This window comes from Panthera tigris, chromosome X (assembly GCF_018350195.1).
Source record: "Panthera tigris isolate Pti1 chromosome X, P.tigris_Pti1_mat1.1, whole genome shotgun sequence".
In the NCBI taxonomy this organism is placed as follows: Eukaryota; Metazoa; Chordata; class Mammalia; order Carnivora; family Felidae; genus Panthera; species Panthera tigris.
The window spans coordinates 1,462,156-1,483,056 of NC_056677.1; the positions used below are offsets into that span (position 1 = coordinate 1,462,156).

A 20,901-nucleotide genomic window follows, 5' to 3' on the forward strand; every position below is an offset into this window, starting at 1 on the left:
ATAGATAGATGGATAGGTGGATAGGTGGATAGGTGGATAGGTGGGTGGACAGATGGGTGGATGGGTTGGTGGATGGATGGATAGATAGGTGGATGGATGGATGGTTAGAGAGAGAGAGAGATGGATAGGTGGATGGATGGGTGGGTGGGCAGATGGGTGGATGGGCGGATGGGTGGGTGGGTGGATGGATGGATGGATGGATGGATGGATGGACAGGTGGGTGGGTGGATGGACAGGTGTATGGGTAGGTGGGTGGATGGATAGATGGATGGATGGACGGATGGATGGATGGATGGAGGGATAGGTGGATGGATGGATGGATACATACATACATACATATATACATAGGATGGATGGATGGTTGGATAGATGGACAGATAGGTGGGTGGATAGATGGATGGATGGGTAGGTGGATGGATGGATGGATGGATAGATAGATGGATAGGTGGATGGATGGGTGGGTGGGCAGATGGGTGGGTGGGTGGATGGGTGGACAGGTGGGTGGGTAGATGGACAGGTGGATGGGTACGTGGGTGGATGGATAGATGGATGGATGGACGCATGGATGGATGGATGGATGGATGGATGGATGGATAGGTGGATGGATGGATAGATACATACATACATACATACATACATACATACATATGATGGATGGATGGTTGGATGGATGGATGGATGGATGGATGGATGGATGGATGGATAGATGGATGGACAGACGGGTGGGTGGATAGATGGATGGATGGGTAGGTGGATGAATGGATGTATGGATGGATAGATAGATAGATAGATGATAGATAGATAGATGGATGGATAGGTGGATGGATGGGTGGGTGGATGAGCGGTTAGAGTGTGTGTGTGTGTCTGTGTGTGTGTGTGTGTGTGCGTGTGCACCCTTGTGGGGTTTTTCTTTAAGTTCTAGTTTTGAGATTTTTACATCCAGAGATTCAGGGACGTTCCATGGTCCATGGTCATCTGTGACACCACGGGCAGCAGATGTGAGTGCAGTAGAGCCTCTATCGTGATCTACAGGATGCTGCGAACAGAAGGCTACTTTTCTCTGCTAAGAGGGCACTGTCATTTTCCCCGCAGGCATCTACCCCAGACCGAAGCCCCCGTATCACCCACAGCCAGGCATGCCTGACAACAATGGAGGTAAGTCTTGTTCCCCTCCAGACTCCTCTCCACCCTGCTTGGATGAAGCCTGCCGTGTCTCCCCTGCGGGTCTTCCTCCAGCCGCCTTTGAAGTAGGGAACGGCTTTCCCTGCAGGAAACCGAGTCTCACCCGTAAGCAGGGGGAGCTGGCAGGGTGAACCCCCAGCACGCATTTTATTTCCTGTTGCTCTGACCGCTGCAAAGTAGGGTGTGCTTGGCGGATAGTGAACGTTATTGCGATGCATTTTTTAAAAATCTGTTTAATGTTTTTTTAATTTATTTTTGAGACAGAGAGAGACAGAGAATGAGCAGGGAAGGGGAAGAGAGAGAGGGAAACACAGAATCCAAAGCAGGCTCCAGGCTCTGTTTGAGCTATCAGCACAGAGCCTGATGCGGGGCTCAAACTCACGGACTTCGAGATCATGAGCTGAGCTGAAGTCGGATGCTTAACCAACTGAGCCACCCAGGCACCCTCCGATGCATTTTTAATTAGGCTGAGGACTTTTCCTTTTTTGCTTGTTTGCACAGTTCCAAATTCTGTCCCCCCAAAAAGTCCACATGCATTGTGCTGTGTACTGTACATCATTTATCCTCAGTGTGTGCTTGGGTTCAAAGGCTTGGCAGACACTGTTCCTGTAGATTTCTTTAAAAAGATTAAGTAAAAGGAAATATTGATGGTGGATGGATGGGTGGGTGGGTGGGTGGATGGATGATGGATGGACAGGTGGATGGGTGGATGGGTGGATGGATAGATGGATGTATAGATAGATAGATAGATAGATAGATAGATAGATGGATGGGCAGATGAGTGGATGGGTGGATGGATGGGTGGACTGACGGGTGGGTGGGTGGATAGATGGACAGGTGGATGGGTGGGTGGGTGGATGGATGTGTGGATGGATGGGTGGGTGGGTGGATGATGGATGGATGGATGGATGGATGGATGGACGGGTGGGTGGATGAATGGATGGATGGGTCGATGGATGGGTGGGTGGGCAGATGAGTGGATGGGTGGATGGGCAGGTGGGTGGATGGAAGGATGGATGGACGGTGGGTAGATGGATGGATGGGTGGGTGGATGGATGGATGGATGGATGGTTGGACTGATGGGTGTGTGGGTGGATTAATGGACAAGTGGATTGGTGGGTGGGTGTATGGATAGATGGATGGATGGATGGATAGATAGATAGATAGATAGATAGATGATAGATGGATAACTGGATAAGTGGATGGATAGGGGGGTGGGCAGATGAGTGGATGGCTGGATGGGTGGGTGGATGGATGGACAGGTGGATAGGTGGGTGAGTGGATGGATAGATGGATGGATGGATGGATGGATGGATGGATGGATAGATAGGTGGATAAGTAGATGGATAGGTGGGTGGGCAGATGAGTGGATGGGTGGGTGGGTGGGTGGGTGGATGGATGGGTGGATGGGTGGATGGATAGACGGGTGGGTGGATTGATGGACAAGTGGATTAGTTGGTGGGTGCATGGATAGATGCATGGATGGATGGGTGGATGGATGGATGGATAGATAGATAGATAGATAGATAGATAGATAGTTGGATAGGTAGATAGGTGGATGGATGGGTGGGTGGGCAGATGAGTAGATGGTTGGGTGGGTGGGCAGATGAGTAGATGGTTGGGTGGGTGGGTGGATGGGTGGACGGGTGGATGGATGGACAGGTGGGTGGATGGATGGATCGATGGGCAGATGAGAGAATGATGGATGGATGGATAGATGGATAGGTGGATTGACGGGTGCATGGATGGGTGGATGGACGAGTGGATGGAGGGTGGGTGGGTGGATGGGTGGATGGATGGTTGGATAGATGGATAGGTGGATGGACGGGTGGACAGGTGGACGGATGGACGGATGGATGGGTGGGTGGATGAGTGGTTAGAGTGTGTGTGTGTCTGTGTGTGTGTGTGTGTGTGTGTGTGAGTGCACACCCACGTGGGGTTTTTCTTGAAGTTCTAGTTTTGACATTTTTACACCCAGAGGCTCAGGGACGTTCTGTGGTCCATGATCATCTGTGACACCGCGGGCAGTAGATGTGAGTGCAATATCGAGGCGTCTGTCGCGGTGTTGACGGTGTTCTATAAGCTGCTGCGAACAGAAGGCTACTTTTCTCTGCTAAGAGGGCACTGTCATTTTCCCCGCAGGCATCTACCCCAGACCGAAGCCCCCGTATCACCCACAGCCAGGCATGCCCGACAACAGCGGAGGTAAGTCTTGTCCCCCTTCAGACTCCTCTCCACCCTGCTTGGATGAAGCCTGCCGTGTCTCCCCTGCGGGTTTTCCTCCAGCCGCCTTTGAAGTAGGGAATGGCTCTCCCTGCAGGAAACTGAGTCTCACCCGTAAGCAGGGGGAGCTGGCAGGGTGAACCCCCAGCACGCATTTTATTTCCCGTTGCTCTGACCACTGCAAAGTAGGGTCTGCTTGGCGGATAGTGAACGTTATTGAAATGCATCTTTAATGAGGCTGAGGACGTTTCCTTTTTCGCTTGTTTCCACGGTTCCCAATTCTGTCCCGTAAAAAAGCCCACCTGGGGTGTGCTGTGTACTGTACATCATTTATCCTTTGTGTGTGCTTGGGTTCAAAGGCTTGGCAGACACTGTTCCCATGGATTTCTTTAAAAAAAAAAAAAAGTTAAAAAAAATTAAAACAAAACAAAACAAAAACAAAAAAAAAGTTAACTGAAAGGAAACATTGACGGACAAAGTCAGTAAAGTCCTTAGCAATTCAAAAGCGCTGAAAACGTAAAACCAGACCGGGTTAGGGCCGCGTGAAGCAGGGCTAAGTCAAAGGCTTCCAGAAGCGGTCCCAGAATCCCGTTCTGGCGCTGCCATGCGTGAAAATTCATCTCCTCGAGGAGGGGCCGCCCAGCGTCAGGACCAGGGTCCAAGGAAGCCGATACCTAATTGAAAATCCACAGTAGCATCCACGGCCGTGGTTAACGGTGCTTTTGTCACCATGCACCCTCACCTTTTAAAACTTTCTGTCCGGCATTAACACCTCCAAGTGCCTGAGCCTTTCCTCTTCCTGGAAGTCACTTTTTTTTAATTTTTAAAAATGTTTTATTTAGTTTTGAGAGATAGAGACAGAGCGTGAGCGGGGGAAGGGCAGAGAGAGAGGGAGACACAGAATCCGAAGCAGGTTCCGGGCTCTGAGCGGTCAGCATGGAGCCCGACACGGGGCTTGAACTGACGAACAGTGAGATCATGACCTGAGCCGAAGTTGGACGCTGAACCGACTGAGCCACGCGGGCGACCCGGAAATTACTTTCAAAGTCTTGTTCCACGAGGAATCCACGGGAGTCCCTCACAGGAAGTGTTTCTTGCTCCCGGTGTGGGGGAAATGGGGGGTTAAATGTATATGATGAATCAGCGGAACGGGGTGACTCAGTCCCCGGGGAAGTGAGGGGCGAGGCCCAGCGTGGGAGGGGACCCTCTGTGACTCAGGGCGCCAGCTGCCGATGCCATCTGGGAGCTGTTTTCACGCTTTGCTTAAACTCAGCGCACACACGAAACCGAGAGGGCGGGGGAGGTTGGTGAGAAGGTGATTAGGGCAACCGGCCCCCCGAAGTCCCTCGCTTGGCCCCTGGCTCGCCCCGGGGCTCCTGGATGTGTCCCTTGAGAAGGAAGACGCATCGATGACAGCGGCCCTGAAAAGTCCCTTGGGTGTGGGGCGTTCCGGAACGTTCTGTTCCAAAAGGCAGATGGTCATAGATGAGCCACGTTGAGAAAGGGCCTCCAGATGGAACGCTGTGGGGTTTTCTGCCAGGGGCCACCTGCTGTGACGTGTGGCTGCTGGGCGATTTATCGGGGGGCCCCGATGCAGCGAGAATGAGTTCTGGATCCTTTAGGACGAATACGGGCCCCCCTGAGCTCGGTGGTGGGGTCTCTGACACACGGACGTAGGAGAACCTCAGATTCTCCCCTGCACACACCTGCTCCGTGAGGACACTCCTTCTGGGCGTCCCCCTGAGCTCCTGGTGTTTACACCTGCCCCTTCCAGAACCTCCGGGTTCGCTCTCTGATTCTCTCATCTGACCCCAGCAAGGGGGTCCCCACACTGGCTTCCAAGCAACCAGGAGGGGGCCACGGAGGGATGTGCCCCCACCCCGTCCCCCCATTTGTGCGTTGAATCCCTAACCTTCAGGACCTCCCGATGGGACTCTAGTTACATATGGGGACTTTGGGGAGGTAAATGGGTCCAGATGAGGTTCTTAGGGTGGGTCCTGGGAACATAACACCCGTGTCCTTCGAAGAAGAGATCAGGACATGGACACGCACGGAGAGACGGCCACGTGAGGACATGGGGAGAACACGGCGTCTACATGCCAAGCAGGGAGGCCTCAGGAGGAACCAGCCTCTTCCCTGCCTGGATCTCAGACCCCCAGCCTCCACCCCTCCTGGATCTCAGACTCCCAGCCTCCAGTCCTGCCTGGATCGAGCCTCCCAGCCTCGGCCCTGCCTGGATCTCAGGTTCTAAGCCTGAGCCCTACCTGGACCTCAGACTCCCAGCTTCGGCCCTGCCTGGATCTCAGACCCCCAGCCTCAGCCCTGCCTGGACTTCAGACCCCAAGCTTTACCACATCCTGGATCTCAACCTCCCCGCCTCGGCCCTGCCTGGATCTCAGGTTCTAGGCCTCAGCCCTACCTGGACCTCAGACTCCCAGCTTCGGCCCTGCCTGGATCTCAGACCCCCAGCCTCAGCCCTGCCTTGATCTCAGCCCCCCAGCTTCGGCCCTGCCTGGATCGCAGATCCCCCAGTCTTGGCCCTGCCTGGATCTCAGCCCCCTAGCCTCAGCCCTGCTTGGATCTCATACTCCCAGCCTCAGCCATGCCTGGATCTGAGACCCCCCCCAGCCTCAGCCCCTCCTGGATCTCAGACCCCCCAGCCTCAGCACTGGACCTCAGCCTCCCAGTTTCAGCCCTGCCTGGGCCTCAGACTCCTGGCCTCGGCCCTGCCTGGACCTCAGACCCCCAGCCTCAGCCCTGCCTGGATCTCAGACCCCCAGCCTCAGCCCCGACTGGATCTCAGCCTCCCAGCCTCAGCCCTTCCTGGATCTTACCCTCTCAGCTTGCAGGACCAGGAGGGGATCCATGTGTCTTCAGCCTCGTTTGTGGTGTTTGTTGTGGCCACGGTATGAAATCGATACGGAAGCTTTGCCTTCAGGGAAATTGCTTCCAACCCTAAACAAGGCCGTCTCTACAGTTTTGCATCTCGAAGTTCCCCTTTCGAAAAACCTTGTGCTTAGGCGATCGGTTTCCCTGGGAGGCTGGGGGTGAAGTTCCGCACCCCGCAGAGGTCTCAGGGTCGGATGCCCCCCGGGGGCAGACCTGCATGATGTGGGGGAAATACACCGAATGGGCCCCACCCTGGGAGGGCGCCCCGTTTGCAAGGCGGCTCCCAGAAGCGTTTTGTGCAGGCTCGTTCCCCAGATACGCGGGGTGGGCGGTCCCCCAGGAGGCGATGCGGGTAGTCGAGCTGGCCGGGAGCGAGGGACAGGTCACCCCGAGGAGGGCACGCGTCCCTGCTGCGGCCACTGGCTCTCCGGAGAGACCACTGAGGTCTCGGTGGCAGGCTCAGCGTGTGGGGCTGTGCTTCGTCAGTTGTGCGGCTGGCCGATGGCCGAAAGGCCTCATTACTTTCCTGAAATCGCGGTGTTGTGTTCCGACAGGCATCTACCCCCGGCCGAGGCCACCCCCGCGCCCCCAGCCCGGCGGTTCCGACAGCGGTGGAGGTAAGCGCACGGAGACGCGTTTGAGAAGCCCTCGGGGTGCACGGGGTGTGGCCTTTTCTCACGCCTGGAATTGTCCCCTTGGTGGTGCGATGTTAGTAAGGGCTCATGATGGAGGCTGTTCTCTGCTCACACGTATTTCGGGAGATGCCCCTTTAAGCAAAATCAGTGAGATGTCATGAGCCCTCCAGGGCGGGAAAGCCCTTTCCTGGGTCCCCAGTGCTCGGGGCAGCGTCGCTGAGGGAGAAGTTCTTGCAGAGAAAAATCAGAGAAGCCTCTACAGGCCTTTTCCATGTCATAGTTTTACCAAATTGAGCACTTACTATGTGCCTGCAGGGAGGAAATGCCGAGCGTTTAATTAAGCACTTACTATGTGCTTGCATGGAGGACTTTGAACGCGGTTAATTGAGCACTCTGTATGGGCCATGCCTGGTGCTGGGCATGGGGGTTCGGTCATCATCGACGCATGTGGCCCCCTGCAGCGTGCTAGGGGGCAGAAACAAATGGATGGATATGTGTGGGAGGCGTGGGGCAGGAAGCGCAGCCTGTGTTGAGAGCAGAGGGCATGTGCAAAGGTCCTGGGGTTGGGTGTCGTCTTCTCCGTTTTGCATCTCCCTTGATCAGACGGGGTCCGTCCCACCAACTGCCCTTCCCGGGATGCTGGGTCCCCCCCCCCCCCGCCCCCCGCGCTCTCCCCGCAGGAATGATGGCATCCCACCCACAGTTTGGTTCCGGCGCCCTGGCGTCCTGGAAAGGGTCCGCCCGGCCCTCCGTAAGCTGCCCGCGTCGGGTCACATGGGCTGGGTTTACAGGGGGGTGTCTGCGGGGGTTTGAGGAGTGCTCTGTGCTGCACCCTGCAGGTTACTTTGGGAACAGGGACCAGGATGACGGCCGCTACCCGCCCAGGCCCAGGCCGCCCGCAGGTACGCCCATGGCTTCTCTCACTTGACTGGGGGGAGGCCGCGGGTCCCGCCTGGGTGCAAGGTGCACCCCGCGAACATGGGGTGCGGGGCGTCCCCTCCGATGCCGCAGCGCAGTGGGCCTCACACCCCTGACGCTCTGGAGGCGCAGGTTGCGGGCGAGACTGGAAACGGGGCAGATTCCCCTGGAAGGTGGTGGTGGCCTGTGTACGCACGTGTGCGCGGCGTGTGCCCGAATGGACCTGTGTGTGCGCATACCTTTACGGCCTCTGCACGGACGTGTGCATACGGGCCTTTATGCATACACTTCCATACGTCCACGTATCCACGTACCGCTTTGTGTGCAGGGCTTTATGTACGCACGTCTCTCCAAATCTGCATGTATGCACACGTCCCTTTATGTAAATACACACGTCTGGATACATAAGTCCCTGTACCTTTCTTTACGTATCCATCCCTTTATGTATATTTACATATACACCTCTGGATACATAAGTCCCTGTATCTTTCTTTACTATCTATCCCTTTATGTATATTTACATACACACTTGTGTATACATAGGTCCCTGTATCTTTCTTTACGTATCTATCCCTTTATGCATATTTACATACACACCTGTGTATACATAAGTCCCTGTATCTTTCCTTACGTATCTATCCCTTTATGTATATTTACATACACACCTGTGTATACATAAGTCCCTGTATCTTTCCTTACGTATCTATCCCTTTATGTATATTTACATACACACCTGTGTATACATAAGTCCCTGTATCTTTCCTTACGTATCTATCCCTTTATGTATATTTACATACACACCTGTGTATACATAAGTCCCTGTATCTTTCCTTACATATCTATCCCTTTATGTATATTTACATATACACCTCTGGATACATAAATCCCTGTATCTTTCTTTATGTATCTATCCCTTTATGTACATTTACATATACACCTCTGGATACATAAGTCCTTGTATCTTTCTTTACTATCTATCCCTTTATGTATATTTACATACACACCTGTGTATACATAGGTCCCTGTATCTTTCTTTACATATCTATCCCTTTATGCATATTTACATATACACCTCTGGATACATAAATCCCTGTATTTTTCTTTACGTATCTATCCCTTTATGTATATTTACATACACACCTGTGTATACATAAGTCTCTGTATCTTTCTTTACATATATACCCATTTATGTATATTTACATATACACCTCTGGATACATAAGTCCCTGTATCTTTCCTTACGTATCTATCCCTTTATGCATATTTACATATACACCTCTGGATACATAAATCCCTGTATCTTTCTTTATGTATCTATCCCTTTATGTACATTTACATATACACCTCTGGATACATAAGTCCCTGTATCTTTCTTTACTATCTATCCCTTTATGTATATTTACATACACAGCTGTGTATACATAGGTCCCTGTATCTTTCTTTACGTATCTATCCCTTTATGCATATTTACATACACACCTCTGGATACATAAGTCCCTGTATCTTTCTTTACATATCTATCCCTTTATGTATATTTACATACACACCTGTGTATACATAAGTCCCTGTATCTTTCCTTACATATCTATCCCTTTATGTATATTTACATATACACCTCTGGATACATAAGTCCCTGTATCTTTCTTTATGTATATATCCCTTTATGTATATTTACATAGACACCTCTGGAAACATAAATCCCTGTGTCTTTCTTTACATATATATCCCTTTACACATATTTACATATACACCTCTGGATACATAAATTTCTGTAACTTTGTTTACGTATATATCCCTTTATGTACATTTACATATACACCTCTGGATACATAAGTCCTTGTATCTTTCTTTACTATCTATCCCTTTATGTATATTTACATACACACCTGTGTATACATAAGTCCCTGTATCTTTCTTTATGTATCTATCCCTTTATGTATATTTACATATACACCTCTGGATACATAAGTCCCTGTATCTTTCCTTACATATATATCCATTTATGTATATTTACATATACACCTCTGGATACATAAGTCCCTGTATCTTTCTTTATGTATCTATCCCTTTATGTATATTTACATATACACCTCTGGATACATAAGTCCCTGTATCTTTCTTTATGTATATATTCCTTTATATATATTTACATGTACTTCTTTATATACATAAGATGTATGTACATATGTACATACATAAGATGTATGTACATATTTTGATATATTTATACTTATGTATATATCGTGTTACATATGTTTACATAAACACGTTTATGTATGAATATATCTTTATATATCTTTTTGTATATGTACCTTTATATACATATGCACATATTTGTATGTCTTTATATTTATCATATATCCGTTTTTATATATTTATATATACACATTTATATGTGTATGTACATATTTATACATCTCTGCATATACACCTTTTATAAATACATACATGTTTATATACAGTGTGTATACATACTTTTATGTATGTGTTTCCATATATCTTTATATTTATGTATATATATTTGTATGTGCATGATTATAGATAGACTTTATATCACTACTTTTGTACATATCTTTATACATGTGTATAGATGCATTTTTATATATGTGTATACATACCTTTATATATGGACATGTACACAGCTTTATATATCTGTGTATGTATTTTGAGTGTATATATACTGTTATATATAGGTATATTTTTATATATAGTTATTTGTATATCTCTATGTATACTTATATACCTTTATCCATACATATGTATACTTTTATGTGTGTGTATCATTATATATGTAGTTTTAGATAAATAATATCTTTATTTGTGTATATGTATATTTATCTGTAGGTATATTTTTATATATAGTTATTTGTATATCTCTATGTATACTTATATACCTTTATACATACATATGTATATTTTTATATGTGTGTCATTATATAAGTAGTTTCAGATAAATAATATCTATATCTGTGTATGTGTATATCTACTTTTACATATGTAGATATGTATATTTGTGTGTATATCTATGTGTGTGTATTTATCCACACACACACCCTCACACACACACACATACACACGTGCATAGAAAGCTTTCATGCAGTGTTTTCTGTGTGACTGGAAAGTGACCCCCTTCATAGGCATTTTCATATGTAAATAAAAGCACATGCCCCCCGTGAGACAGATGGGTGCTGTGTCCACCAGCGGGTAACGTATGAGGCTCTCGTGCATGGCTGTGAGGTTTCTGCTGGGTCGAGTTCTGCGTGTCCAGAAGAGGTACGTGAGGACTTCTCCCCGATACCTTGCGGAGGGGCCTCTTTGTCATCTGGACGACCAGGATGCACACACGCATCTTTTCTGCAATGTTGGAACGCCACCAACAAATAACTTTGACTCGTTATTGCAGTAATGATCACACGATAATAATGCGTAGCCTTTGGTACAGAGCACTGATGGTGGGGACCGCCTTCCCAGCCTTCCTTCTCAGAACGGTGACCCTGTGTCTGGGTCTCTGGTCCTGCTCAGATGTCTCTGCAGGACATGGATGGATGCACCTGCATTTATCTGGTGCCATCAGGATACGTACGTGCCCTCTGAAGGCACAAACCTTTTTCTTTTTTGTTAATTTTTCAAATGTTTATTTTTGAGAGAGAGAGAGTGTGTGAGCAGGGTAGGGACAGAGAGACAGGGAGACACAAAATCTGAACCACGCTCCAGGCTCCAGGCTCCGAGCTGTCAGCCCAGAGCCCGACGTGGGGCTCGAACCCATAAACCGGGAGATCATGACCTGAGCCGAAGTCTGATATTTAACCGCCTGAGCCCCGTCAGGCACCCCGCACAGAGCTTTCTGTGGGGGTGCCTGCCTGGGCATGAATTTTCCTACAGAAAGCTGTGACTTTGGGGGCACCCTGGGATGTGCCCTCATGGCCCCTGTTCTTGGCTGCCGTATGGGGCTCCCTTTGGGGTGACTCCTGGGCATGGCTTGGTGCCGTCACCAGCGACCCAAGCAGACGCCTGCTGCAACCCTGTGCGTCCCAGCAGAGCGCAGCTGAAATCTGCCTTCTGTCCCACAGCTGGCGGTGGTGGCTACTATCCCAACAATGATGGCCACGGAAACGCCTATGGTACGTCCAGCACTTGGGCCCCTCGGAGGGCGAGGGCGGCGGGAGGGGGTGTCGTATTTCCAGGGCTCCTGTTTGCATCCCCACAACAATTTCTTCCTGCGGTCTTGGGTGTTGGCTCTGTGCTGGTGTGAGGGGTTTGGAGCCCTGTCTGCACTGACCCTCTGGCTGGCCTGCCTCCTGCCCTCCAGGGACCCAGGTGTGCACACAGGTAGTGAGAAACAGAGCAGCTCACACTAGGGGAACAGCAGCCGGTGAATCGGTGTGTGCGGTGATCTTTGTTACGCGGCTCAGCGGCTGACCATTGCAAACAGAAAACACTCTGGGCGGGCAGATCCTGGCAGGAAGGGAAGGAAGTGTCCACAGCAGGAAGTAACGGGGGTCTCGTCTACACTGAGTGTATCTCAAAGTAAGCGGGCGATCTTGAAACTCTCAGCCGTTGTCTGCTTCTGTAAGGGAAGACTGACGACAAAATGTCATGCTGGGAAAAGAAAACGCTACGGATTGTTTTTTTTCCTTTTTTTTATTGGAGACACAATGCACGTAAACATTGTATTCATTCTATGTGTATAAAGTAACAGTTCCCTATTGGTGACATGTTGCAAAATTATTGGGACTGTAAGTCCGCCGGTCCCGCATCGCAGCGGGATGCATAGTTACAAATTTTATTTATTTTTTTTATTCTGAAATGAAAACCTTTAAGATTTACTTCCTTAGCAACTTAAATAATTTAATGCTTACTTATTTTTGAGAGACAGCATGAGTGGGAGAGAGGCAGCAAGGGACAGAGACAGGGGAGCGGAAGCAGGGTCCTCGACACCACAGAGCTGGACGCGGGGGTCGAGCCCACGAACCGTGAGATCACGACCTGAGCCCAAGTCAGAGGCTGAACCGACTGAGCCACCCAGGCGCCCCCTTCCCTTAGCAATTTTGAGATGCGATACATTCGCATTATGATGTGATACAAGGTCGTTAATCAGGGTCCCTGTTCTGCCCATGACGTCCTGGGGCTTATAAATGCAGACTTGTCCCTCTGATTTGGTTCACCCGTCAATTTACCAGTCAAAGGCAAAGCATGAATTTACTTTTCTCTTTGTCATTGGTTACGGGCTTTCAGCATCAGAACTGAATGGAGTCACGGTCTGGTGGGTTGCGACTGATATGGGTGCATTTGCAAGGCGTCGGGGTCCTCTTGGAGATGTGGTCCGTGAATCTCCGCAGCCTTGGGATGAGGAAATAATAGTTTACAGCCCGTTTTACAAAGTAAAGTTGACAGGGACAGACATCCGTCACCCCGTAGATGGCCCTGTCCCCATAACACAATGGGAAATTGTCGGCCAAAAGCAGATGCCGTTTTTAAGAAATTGTTTTCAATGTTTGTTTATTTTTGAGACAAAGAGACAGAGCATGAGCGGGGGCAGGGGCAGAAAGAGAGGGAGGCACAGAATCTGAAGCGGGTTCCAGGCTCCGAGCTGTCAGCCCAGAGCCTGACGTGGGGCTTGAACTCGCGAGCTGTGAGATCATGACCCGAGCCGAAGTCGGACGCCCAACCGACTGAGCCATCCAAGTGCCCGGAAAAGAGATTTTTTTCTTTGAAACTTGGCAATCATCATCACATGGGGCCCCTGATCCTCTGGGGTGAGGGGTTCCGAGCCCCGTGAGCCGAAGGCCGTGCAGTGTGGCCTCAGCTTCCAGTCCCCTGCGGTCAGAGGCCACGCCGTGGCCTCGGTTGCACGGGGAGGGCGGCCTCGCCATCTCCCCAGCCTCACGCGGCATCTTGGGTCGGGTGTGCTGCTGTTCTCGGTGCCGCCCCAGAAACTTCCGGGGTTCCAGTTCACGTGCTCTTTCTGTCCCGCAGGAGGAGGGCGTTCTAGACCCAACTCTTACGGAAATAATTATGGTAAAGGGATTGTTTCGTTCGCGCCGTGCGAGGACGGGCTGTCCTCGGGGAGAACTAACACCGACTGCACGCTGGCGGGGGGCGGGTCGCATTGTGTCCTGTGTGGACACCAGGTCACCAGCTGGGTCTAACTCGTGTGCTTTTCTCGTCAGCGAAGTTGTTTCCCTTTCTTGGAAGGAAGTGAGCCCTGCTTACAGTTCGTAATGTGTCTGTGTGTGTACGTGCATGTGCGTCTGCGGTAGTGTGCAGTGTGCGTGTGCAAGTGTTTCTTGCACATGTGTGGCCGTGTGCGTGTGTGTGTGGAGGTGTGTGTGCATGTGTCTGGTGTGCATGTGGGCTTGTGCATGTGTGGTGTGCGTGTGTACGTGTGGGTGGGTATGTGCCCATGTGTGGAGGTGTGCGTGCACACGCGTGTAGATGGGCGTGTACATGTGTGGAGGCGTGTGTGGGTGTGCGTGTGCACTTGTGTGGTGCGCGTGTACGTGTGTGGAGGTGTGTGCACATGTGTGTAGATGGGCGTGTACATGTGTGGAGGCTTGTGTGTGCACATGTGGGTGTGGGTGTGTACGTATGTGGAGGTCTGCGTGTGCCTGTGTGTGATGTGTGTGCACGTGTATAGGCATGTGTGTGGGTGTGTACATGCATGTAGGTGTGCATGTGTGTGCATGTACATGTGTAGAGGTGTGCGTTGCACTGTGTGTAGATGGGCATGTACATGTGTGGGGGCATGCACGTGTGTGTGTACATGTGCGGAGGTGTGCGTGTGTACATGTGGGTGTGCGTGTGCCCGTGTGCAGGTATGTGCACGTGTGTAGGCATCTGTGTGGGTGTGTACATGTATGTAGTCGTGCACATGTGTGTGTACATGTGTGGAGGTGTGCACGTGCACATGTGTGGTGGGCGTGTACACGTGTGTAAGCCTGTGTGTGCATTTACATGTGTGGAGGTGTGCGTGTGCACGTGTGTGGTGGGCGTGTACACGTGTGTAGGCCTGTGTGTGGGCGTGTACATGTGCCGAGGCATGCACGCATGTGTGTGTACATGTGTGGAGGTGTGCGTGTGTATGTGTGGAGGTGTGCGTGTGCACGTGTGTGGTGTGTGCACATGTGTAGGTGTGTGTGTGGCTATGTACCTATGTGGAGGAGTTCACGTGTGTATACATGTGTGGATGTGTGCACGTGCACGTGTGTAGGCATGTGTGTGGGTGTGTACATGTGTGTAGGCGTCCACGTGTGTGTCCATGTGTGGAGGTGGGCGTGTGCACGTGTGTAGTCCTGTGTGTGGGAGTGTACACGTGCGGAGGCATGCACGTGTGTGTGCTTGTGCGTGCGTACATCGGTTCGTGTGTGCACATGCATGAATGTGAGTGGAAGCTCACATCTGTTGCATATGTGTGCATGGGCACGTACCCCGACCCCTGACACGGAACCTGCACCCCCGTGTGTCTCCACCGCGGCCTGCCCCCCCTCACCATGTCGTGTGGCGTGCACACCTGCTCCCCCTGTGGCTGTCCCCGCCTCCCTGGGAGCGGGAGGCTCCCCGCGATGGGGGCCTGTCGTGCGCGGCGCTTGGACCCGCGAGCCCAGCGCCCGGGGCTGGACGCGCCTCGGAACACACTCATGACCGTGTGCCCTTCCCCTTCCCCTTCCAGGCGGAGACGGATACTCCACGTACGGCAACCAGCAAGGTAACGGGTCGGGGCCACGCCCCGCGTCTTTAATAAAAACACGCTCTCACGGGGCGCGCGAGGCCCGCGTGGTCCCTGCCTCTGGTCTTTGAGGCAGCACCTGCCGTCTTCACATTGGGAAGGAAGGTCCTGAACAGCCCTGTGTGCCTTCGGGGGGCGGTCAGCGCCCCGGGGGTTCAGGGAAGGAGAAAGGAGGGCGCGCGCCAGGCCGCCGGATGCCTGGTGGCCGCGAGGGCACGGTGGGGATCGTGGGCCTGTGTCGGTGCCACCGAGGGCTGTCCTTTGCTGAACGCACAGCTCGGGAGGCCGAGAAGGAGAACAGGAAGGAGGGCACGGGCGCTGTGCCCTCGTGAAGCCCCCAGAGCGCACGGCCGGCCCCAGGGCAGGGGTGCGGTCCAGGGGACCGTCGAACATCCGGCCCAGACACACGGCTGCACGGAATGTATGGGGTCCCGCGGCAAGAGGGGGGGGGGACGATGGCAGGCTGGGGTGGGGTCCGGGCACGCGAGGCTTCCCTCCGGTGACTATATCCAAGCCAAAGTGCCATGGGGGCCAAGGATCCCTGCCTATGACCCGCCAGGGGGTCGACCCGGCCTGACACAAGACGCAGGGGGTCGGTGTCCACACAGGCAACGACTTCTCTTTCCAAGTGTTGACTTTTGTCACGCGAGGTCCTGCACGGGAGAAACCAAAGCTGTGCGGTAACCTTCCCTTGAAGGCGTCAGCCTGTGGGGTGTGAATGAGTCCAGACCTGTGGCTGTCAGGACACATTTTGGTTGAAGAAAAAAAAATTTTTTTCTTTGGCCTGCATAAACATTCTACTTCGAAAACGGTACAAACCCGTCAAATTCAACAGGCAGACGAAAAACCAATCAAATGCCTCTCACAGGCACCGTTCTATCTTGAACGTCCTGCACGGGGAAGATGTGCTTACTGATCTCCACGCGGGGTAGGCGCAGAACCCTTTCCTCTAGCTCCTCGTTCGGATTCTATGTATTTTTTTTGTCCGGAGTTGAGGGCAGGGAGGGCGGGACGTGAGAATGTGGAGGCATTTAACACGAACGGCTTTCTCGCGGGGTGTTTCCTAGAACCTCTCGGTCTCTCCACCCGGCAGGTAACACGATAGCGAAAATCGTGTCCCCCATCGTGTCCGTGTTGGTGGTCATGCTGGTGGGTGCTGCCACGGGGTGGTTCCAACGAAACAGGAGGAGAAATTGTTTCAGGACAAGAGGCAAGTGTCTCGAGCTGGAAAGCTCCTTCCGGAGCCTGTCACTCAGCAGGGCTGTTTCTGGTGACGGCCAGCCTAGCACCCTGGCATGAGGACACGGTTTTCACTGGGGGTTTTTGCGAGGGACACATGGGGACTTGGGAGAAGCCAGCACACGTGGTTTTCTGGTCCCACTTTGGGTACAGGCTCCTGGGTTTGGAGAATTACGCGCCCGGCTGGTGGCGGTTCTTGGGGAGCAGAGGTGGTCAGTGAAGGGCCCTGAGGACATCTCTGCGGGGAGGGTCCTGGGACAGACACGGGGGCCTCTGTTGTGGAAACAGCAGCTCCGAGTTTAAGCGACAGTGTCTTGAGTTTGGGTCCCGAGAGCCCCCTGCGTGTGACGGGGTCTGGGATTTGCAGGGAGGGTCTGCCCTCCCCTCCTTCCTGTCCCTAAGGTCGCTGTGAAAACCAGCCTTCCAGAAGGGATGTCAAAACCCCAAAGCCTGCCCGGGGCCTCCCCCTGCTGGCGGATGCGGGCTATTGACCAAACGCAGGCTGGGACCAGCCAGCCTGCGTCTCCGCTGTCCCCGGGTCCCCCCAGAAAGTCCGGCAGGGGTGGGGGTGGGAGAGGGGGACCGAGTCCATGAACAACATGTGGGCGTTGGAGAAGCAAGACTGTAAAGCCGAACTGGGTTTTATTTTATTTTTTTCATTTTTTTAAATGTTTATTTATTTTTGAGAGAGAGAAAGAGAGACAGAGACAGAGTGTAAGTGGCCGAGGGGCAGAGAGAGAGGGAGACACAGAATCCCAAGCAGGCTCCAGGCTCCGAGCCATCAGCACAGAGCCCGACGCGGGGCTGGAACCCACGAACCGTGAGATCGTGACCTGAGCCCAAGTCGGACGCGTAACCTTCTGTTCACACTAGGGACCTCAGACAAGCAAGGGTGCACACGATGTGGTGAACTGGCCCCTCTAGGTGGGATGCGGTGCAGTGCACAACCTCGTGAACTGTATGTGTGCCGCAGCCCCACAGTTGGCCTAGCACAGCTTGTGGGGACACGGTTATCGGGTCGGGCTGCCACTTACAGGGTGACAGACACCCGTGCCTTTACAGTGGGTTGTTTGAGCACGATTCACATTTATTTTGTAAACTGGAAGGAATGAAAGCACCCGCATCAGAGACTTTGAAGGTTAAGAAAACCACATCCCTAAAAAAATATTAGCTGTGACCAAAAAGATAGAGTGGCTTGTTCGTTGAGGGTGTTCAAAGCCCTCAAGAGTGGAAAGCATAAAAAGGGTGGTAATACTTGAAAATCAAGCCACAGAGGAGTTTTCTTGTCCTTGGCGGTGACACTGTGTTCCCCGTCTTCCCTCACAGAACCAGAGCATGTGTGACGGCTTCAGGATCCTGCGGTTGTTTGAGAGAAGCTCAGTGTAGACGAGGTCCCCGAGTATTGCTCCCGTGACAGCTCCTTCCATTGCGGACGTCATCGCCACCCTAAAGCATCTCCGTCTGGAGGGGACCGACCGCCTGACAAAGAATTTCCGATCTGCCGGACGGGGGAGGGGGGTGTTTATAAAGATAAGTTAGCCAAGCCTTGGGTCCTAAGAAGACGGTCTGATCTGCACGTTCGATGACTCCTTTGGCCAGATTGCGAGGCTGTGGTGGGTTCCCCAGAACTACCTCACGGTGCAGGATGCACACATTGTCCCAAAGTACAACGGGGGTGCAAAGGCATAAGGGGTCTCGGGCTGTGGGGTGCTGTCTCCTTCTGGGGGTTTCGGGGGACCCTCCGAGGGTTTCCAGCGGGCTCTGGGGAGAAACCTGACCCATGGGAAGTCTTCCTCAAGGAGCCAGCACCCCCCCTTCCAGCTGGAACAGCAGGATTCCCGCTGCTCAGTGCTGGCCGTGACCATGTAACCCTTATTTGCACACAGTAAGGCTGGCATTTCCACTTGCTGGTGCATACACTCCCCGATGTGCAAGACATCGTGGGCAATCTGTGCAGACTTTTTCTCTTTTTTTCCTGTGAAATCTTATGATTTCGGTATTTTGGGAAGGGAGAAAAATTGGGGCCGGCAGTCATGATTTGTGCCTGTTGAGTCTTCCCGTATTATTTTTCATGTGATAGTCTGTAGGCAACTGTGTTGAAGGCGATGGCATCCTTTTCCTTGGTTTCTACTTTTTTCCGCCCCTTTTTACTGGAGTAGAAAATTCTAAGTCCTCAAGCATCTAAAAAGCATACTAGGTATTTGCTTCTATTTTAGTGACATTTTAGGGGAAGCTGGGAAAAAGGAAGGATTTGGGCTCATTGAGAGTTTCATCCAACTAACGTAAATGCTTATAGGACTTTCGGAGTTTGCCCTAAATATCAGCACTGAACATAAAGACAGTTACTGCAATCCGGAACTCATCAGGAGGGCCCAGGAAAGTCCTAAATTGTTGTATGCACCATGCTCATGGTTATGGACTGGGAGGTAGGTCTCCAGGGAGGACTTGAATGCAGAAAGACCTAGAAATAATTCCCCAAATAGAAAAGGGAATTTACAGCTAACGCTCTTGATGTGATGTGATTCATATGTGATGGGAGCACTTTCAAGATGGCCGTGGTTCCCGTCTGGTTGCTATCGGGATGGGAATGTCCACGTTTCTCCAGTGTCCCCATCGAGGGACAAAGCCTCGTGGCCCCAACACTCTTTCTGTACTCTTTTCTGCGGGTTTCGGTAGGAGTTTATTTTGAGTCTTGATAAAAAGTATGCGTGTGTGTGGACAGACAGACACATGCACACCGTCACAGACACTCCTGGACGGAATGGAAGCATTCGTGATGACAGAACGTCCATCGGTTTCCTGTAACTGCCATAAGTACATTTTTATCGTGTAAAAGAAATGTAAAAAAAAAAAATAAAGTAAATGTAAAAGGAGAAAAGAATCAACCCCAGGTTGATGGCTGTCTTCTTTGTTTCCCACCGACGTTGATGAAACAGCACTGGAAAATAAAAATCATAAGGCAAGTAAATCCCCTCCTGGGCCTGGTGATGTGTCCATTGGGTGTGTGTTCTGTCTGAGATGGTCTCCGCTCCATCCCGGGGGACCTGGCAGGTATCTGAGGACTGGGTGGCCTTCCTTCACCCCTCCCCCCAGAAATGTTGAGGTTGGCACCACTTGGAATAAGACGGATTATGGGGCGCCTGGGTGGCTCAGTCGGTTAAGCATCCAACTTCCGCTCAGGACGTGATCTCGCGGTCGGTGGGTTGGGCTCTGTGCTGACAGCTCGGAGCCTGGAGCCTGCTTCACATTCTGTGTCTCCCCTCTCTCCACCCCCTCCCCTGCTCACGCTCTGTGTCTCTCTGTCTCTTAATAATAATAAAATAAATTAAATAATAAAAAAATAAAAATAGATAAAAAAAATAAATATATAAATTAATTTAAAAAATTAAAAATAAATTTAAAAACTTAAAAAAAAAAAAAGGAAAAGAGGGGAACCGGAAGCTGGGGAGTCTGCAACAGCCCCTCCCGTACAGTGTTCACAGGGAGCGCGGCCCTGCCCCGCCTGGATCTCAGGCCCTGCCCCCCCTGGATCTCAGACTTCTTGCCTCCAGAGCTGAGCGAGAGCATCAACGTGTGTGGTTGTTTCAGCTGCTGGGTGCGTGGGACTCTGTTGTGGCGGCCCTGAGAAACTCACGCACAGGTCACGACATGTTGCATCCACATGTGTGACTTCCTGTGCACCTTGCAGGCAGCCTGCGCGACCTCTCTGGGCTGCAGGAACTGCACCTGAAGGGTGGGTGTAATAACGGGGCTGTGCCTCGCCCGGATGCTGGGGGTGTAGGAGCTGAGGTGTCACAAGCAGTCCCAGCCGTGCCCGGTAGGGAGTGAGGTCTGCAGGTGCAGATGTGTGAAAAAAAAAAATACAAATAACCTTTTTTTCTTATTATAAATAGAATGAGGTTCAATGAAATATATAGGATATTTCTTAGAGTCAGATTAGAAGATGAGACCGTGAAATCAAATCTGCGGACACTAATGAAACACACAGAGTGTTCGAGAATAGAGGCTGTCCCCACCAAACCTGCTTTGTGCCTCTTCTGAATCAACGGCGCCCTAGCCAGGCTCCAGGCTTCCCAGGCGAACTACAAT

The 20,901-nt window shown here is 51.4% G+C and overlaps 1 protein-coding gene across 2 annotated transcripts in view; it reads left to right on the plus strand.

Annotated features, from left to right (window-relative positions):
• The window catches only part of XG (Xg glycoprotein (Xg blood group)), a 35,571-nt gene extending 15,660 nt beyond the window's left edge, over positions 1–19,911 (plus strand). Inside the window, exons 5-13 of one of the 2 annotated variants that reach the window (XM_042974645.1) lie at positions 1,093–1,155; positions 3,325–3,387; positions 6,849–6,911; positions 7,769–7,831; positions 11,918–11,968; positions 13,824–13,865; positions 15,517–15,552; positions 16,667–16,783; positions 18,139–19,911. In XM_042974645.1, coding sequence (XP_042830579.1) covers positions 1,093–1,155; positions 3,325–3,387; positions 6,849–6,911; positions 7,769–7,831; positions 11,918–11,968; positions 13,824–13,865; positions 15,517–15,552; positions 16,667–16,783; positions 18,139–18,155 — 515 coding nt within the window. In that variant the 3' untranslated portion in view covers positions 18,156–19,911. Of the gene's footprint in view, positions 1–1,092; positions 1,156–3,324; positions 3,388–6,848; positions 6,912–7,768; positions 7,832–11,917; positions 11,969–12,156; positions 12,836–13,823; positions 13,866–15,516; positions 15,553–16,666; positions 16,784–18,138 lie in introns of those variants that run through there. The other variant, XM_042974646.1, reaches the window with a different exon arrangement.
• Positions 19,912–20,901: the final 990 nt, after the last annotated feature.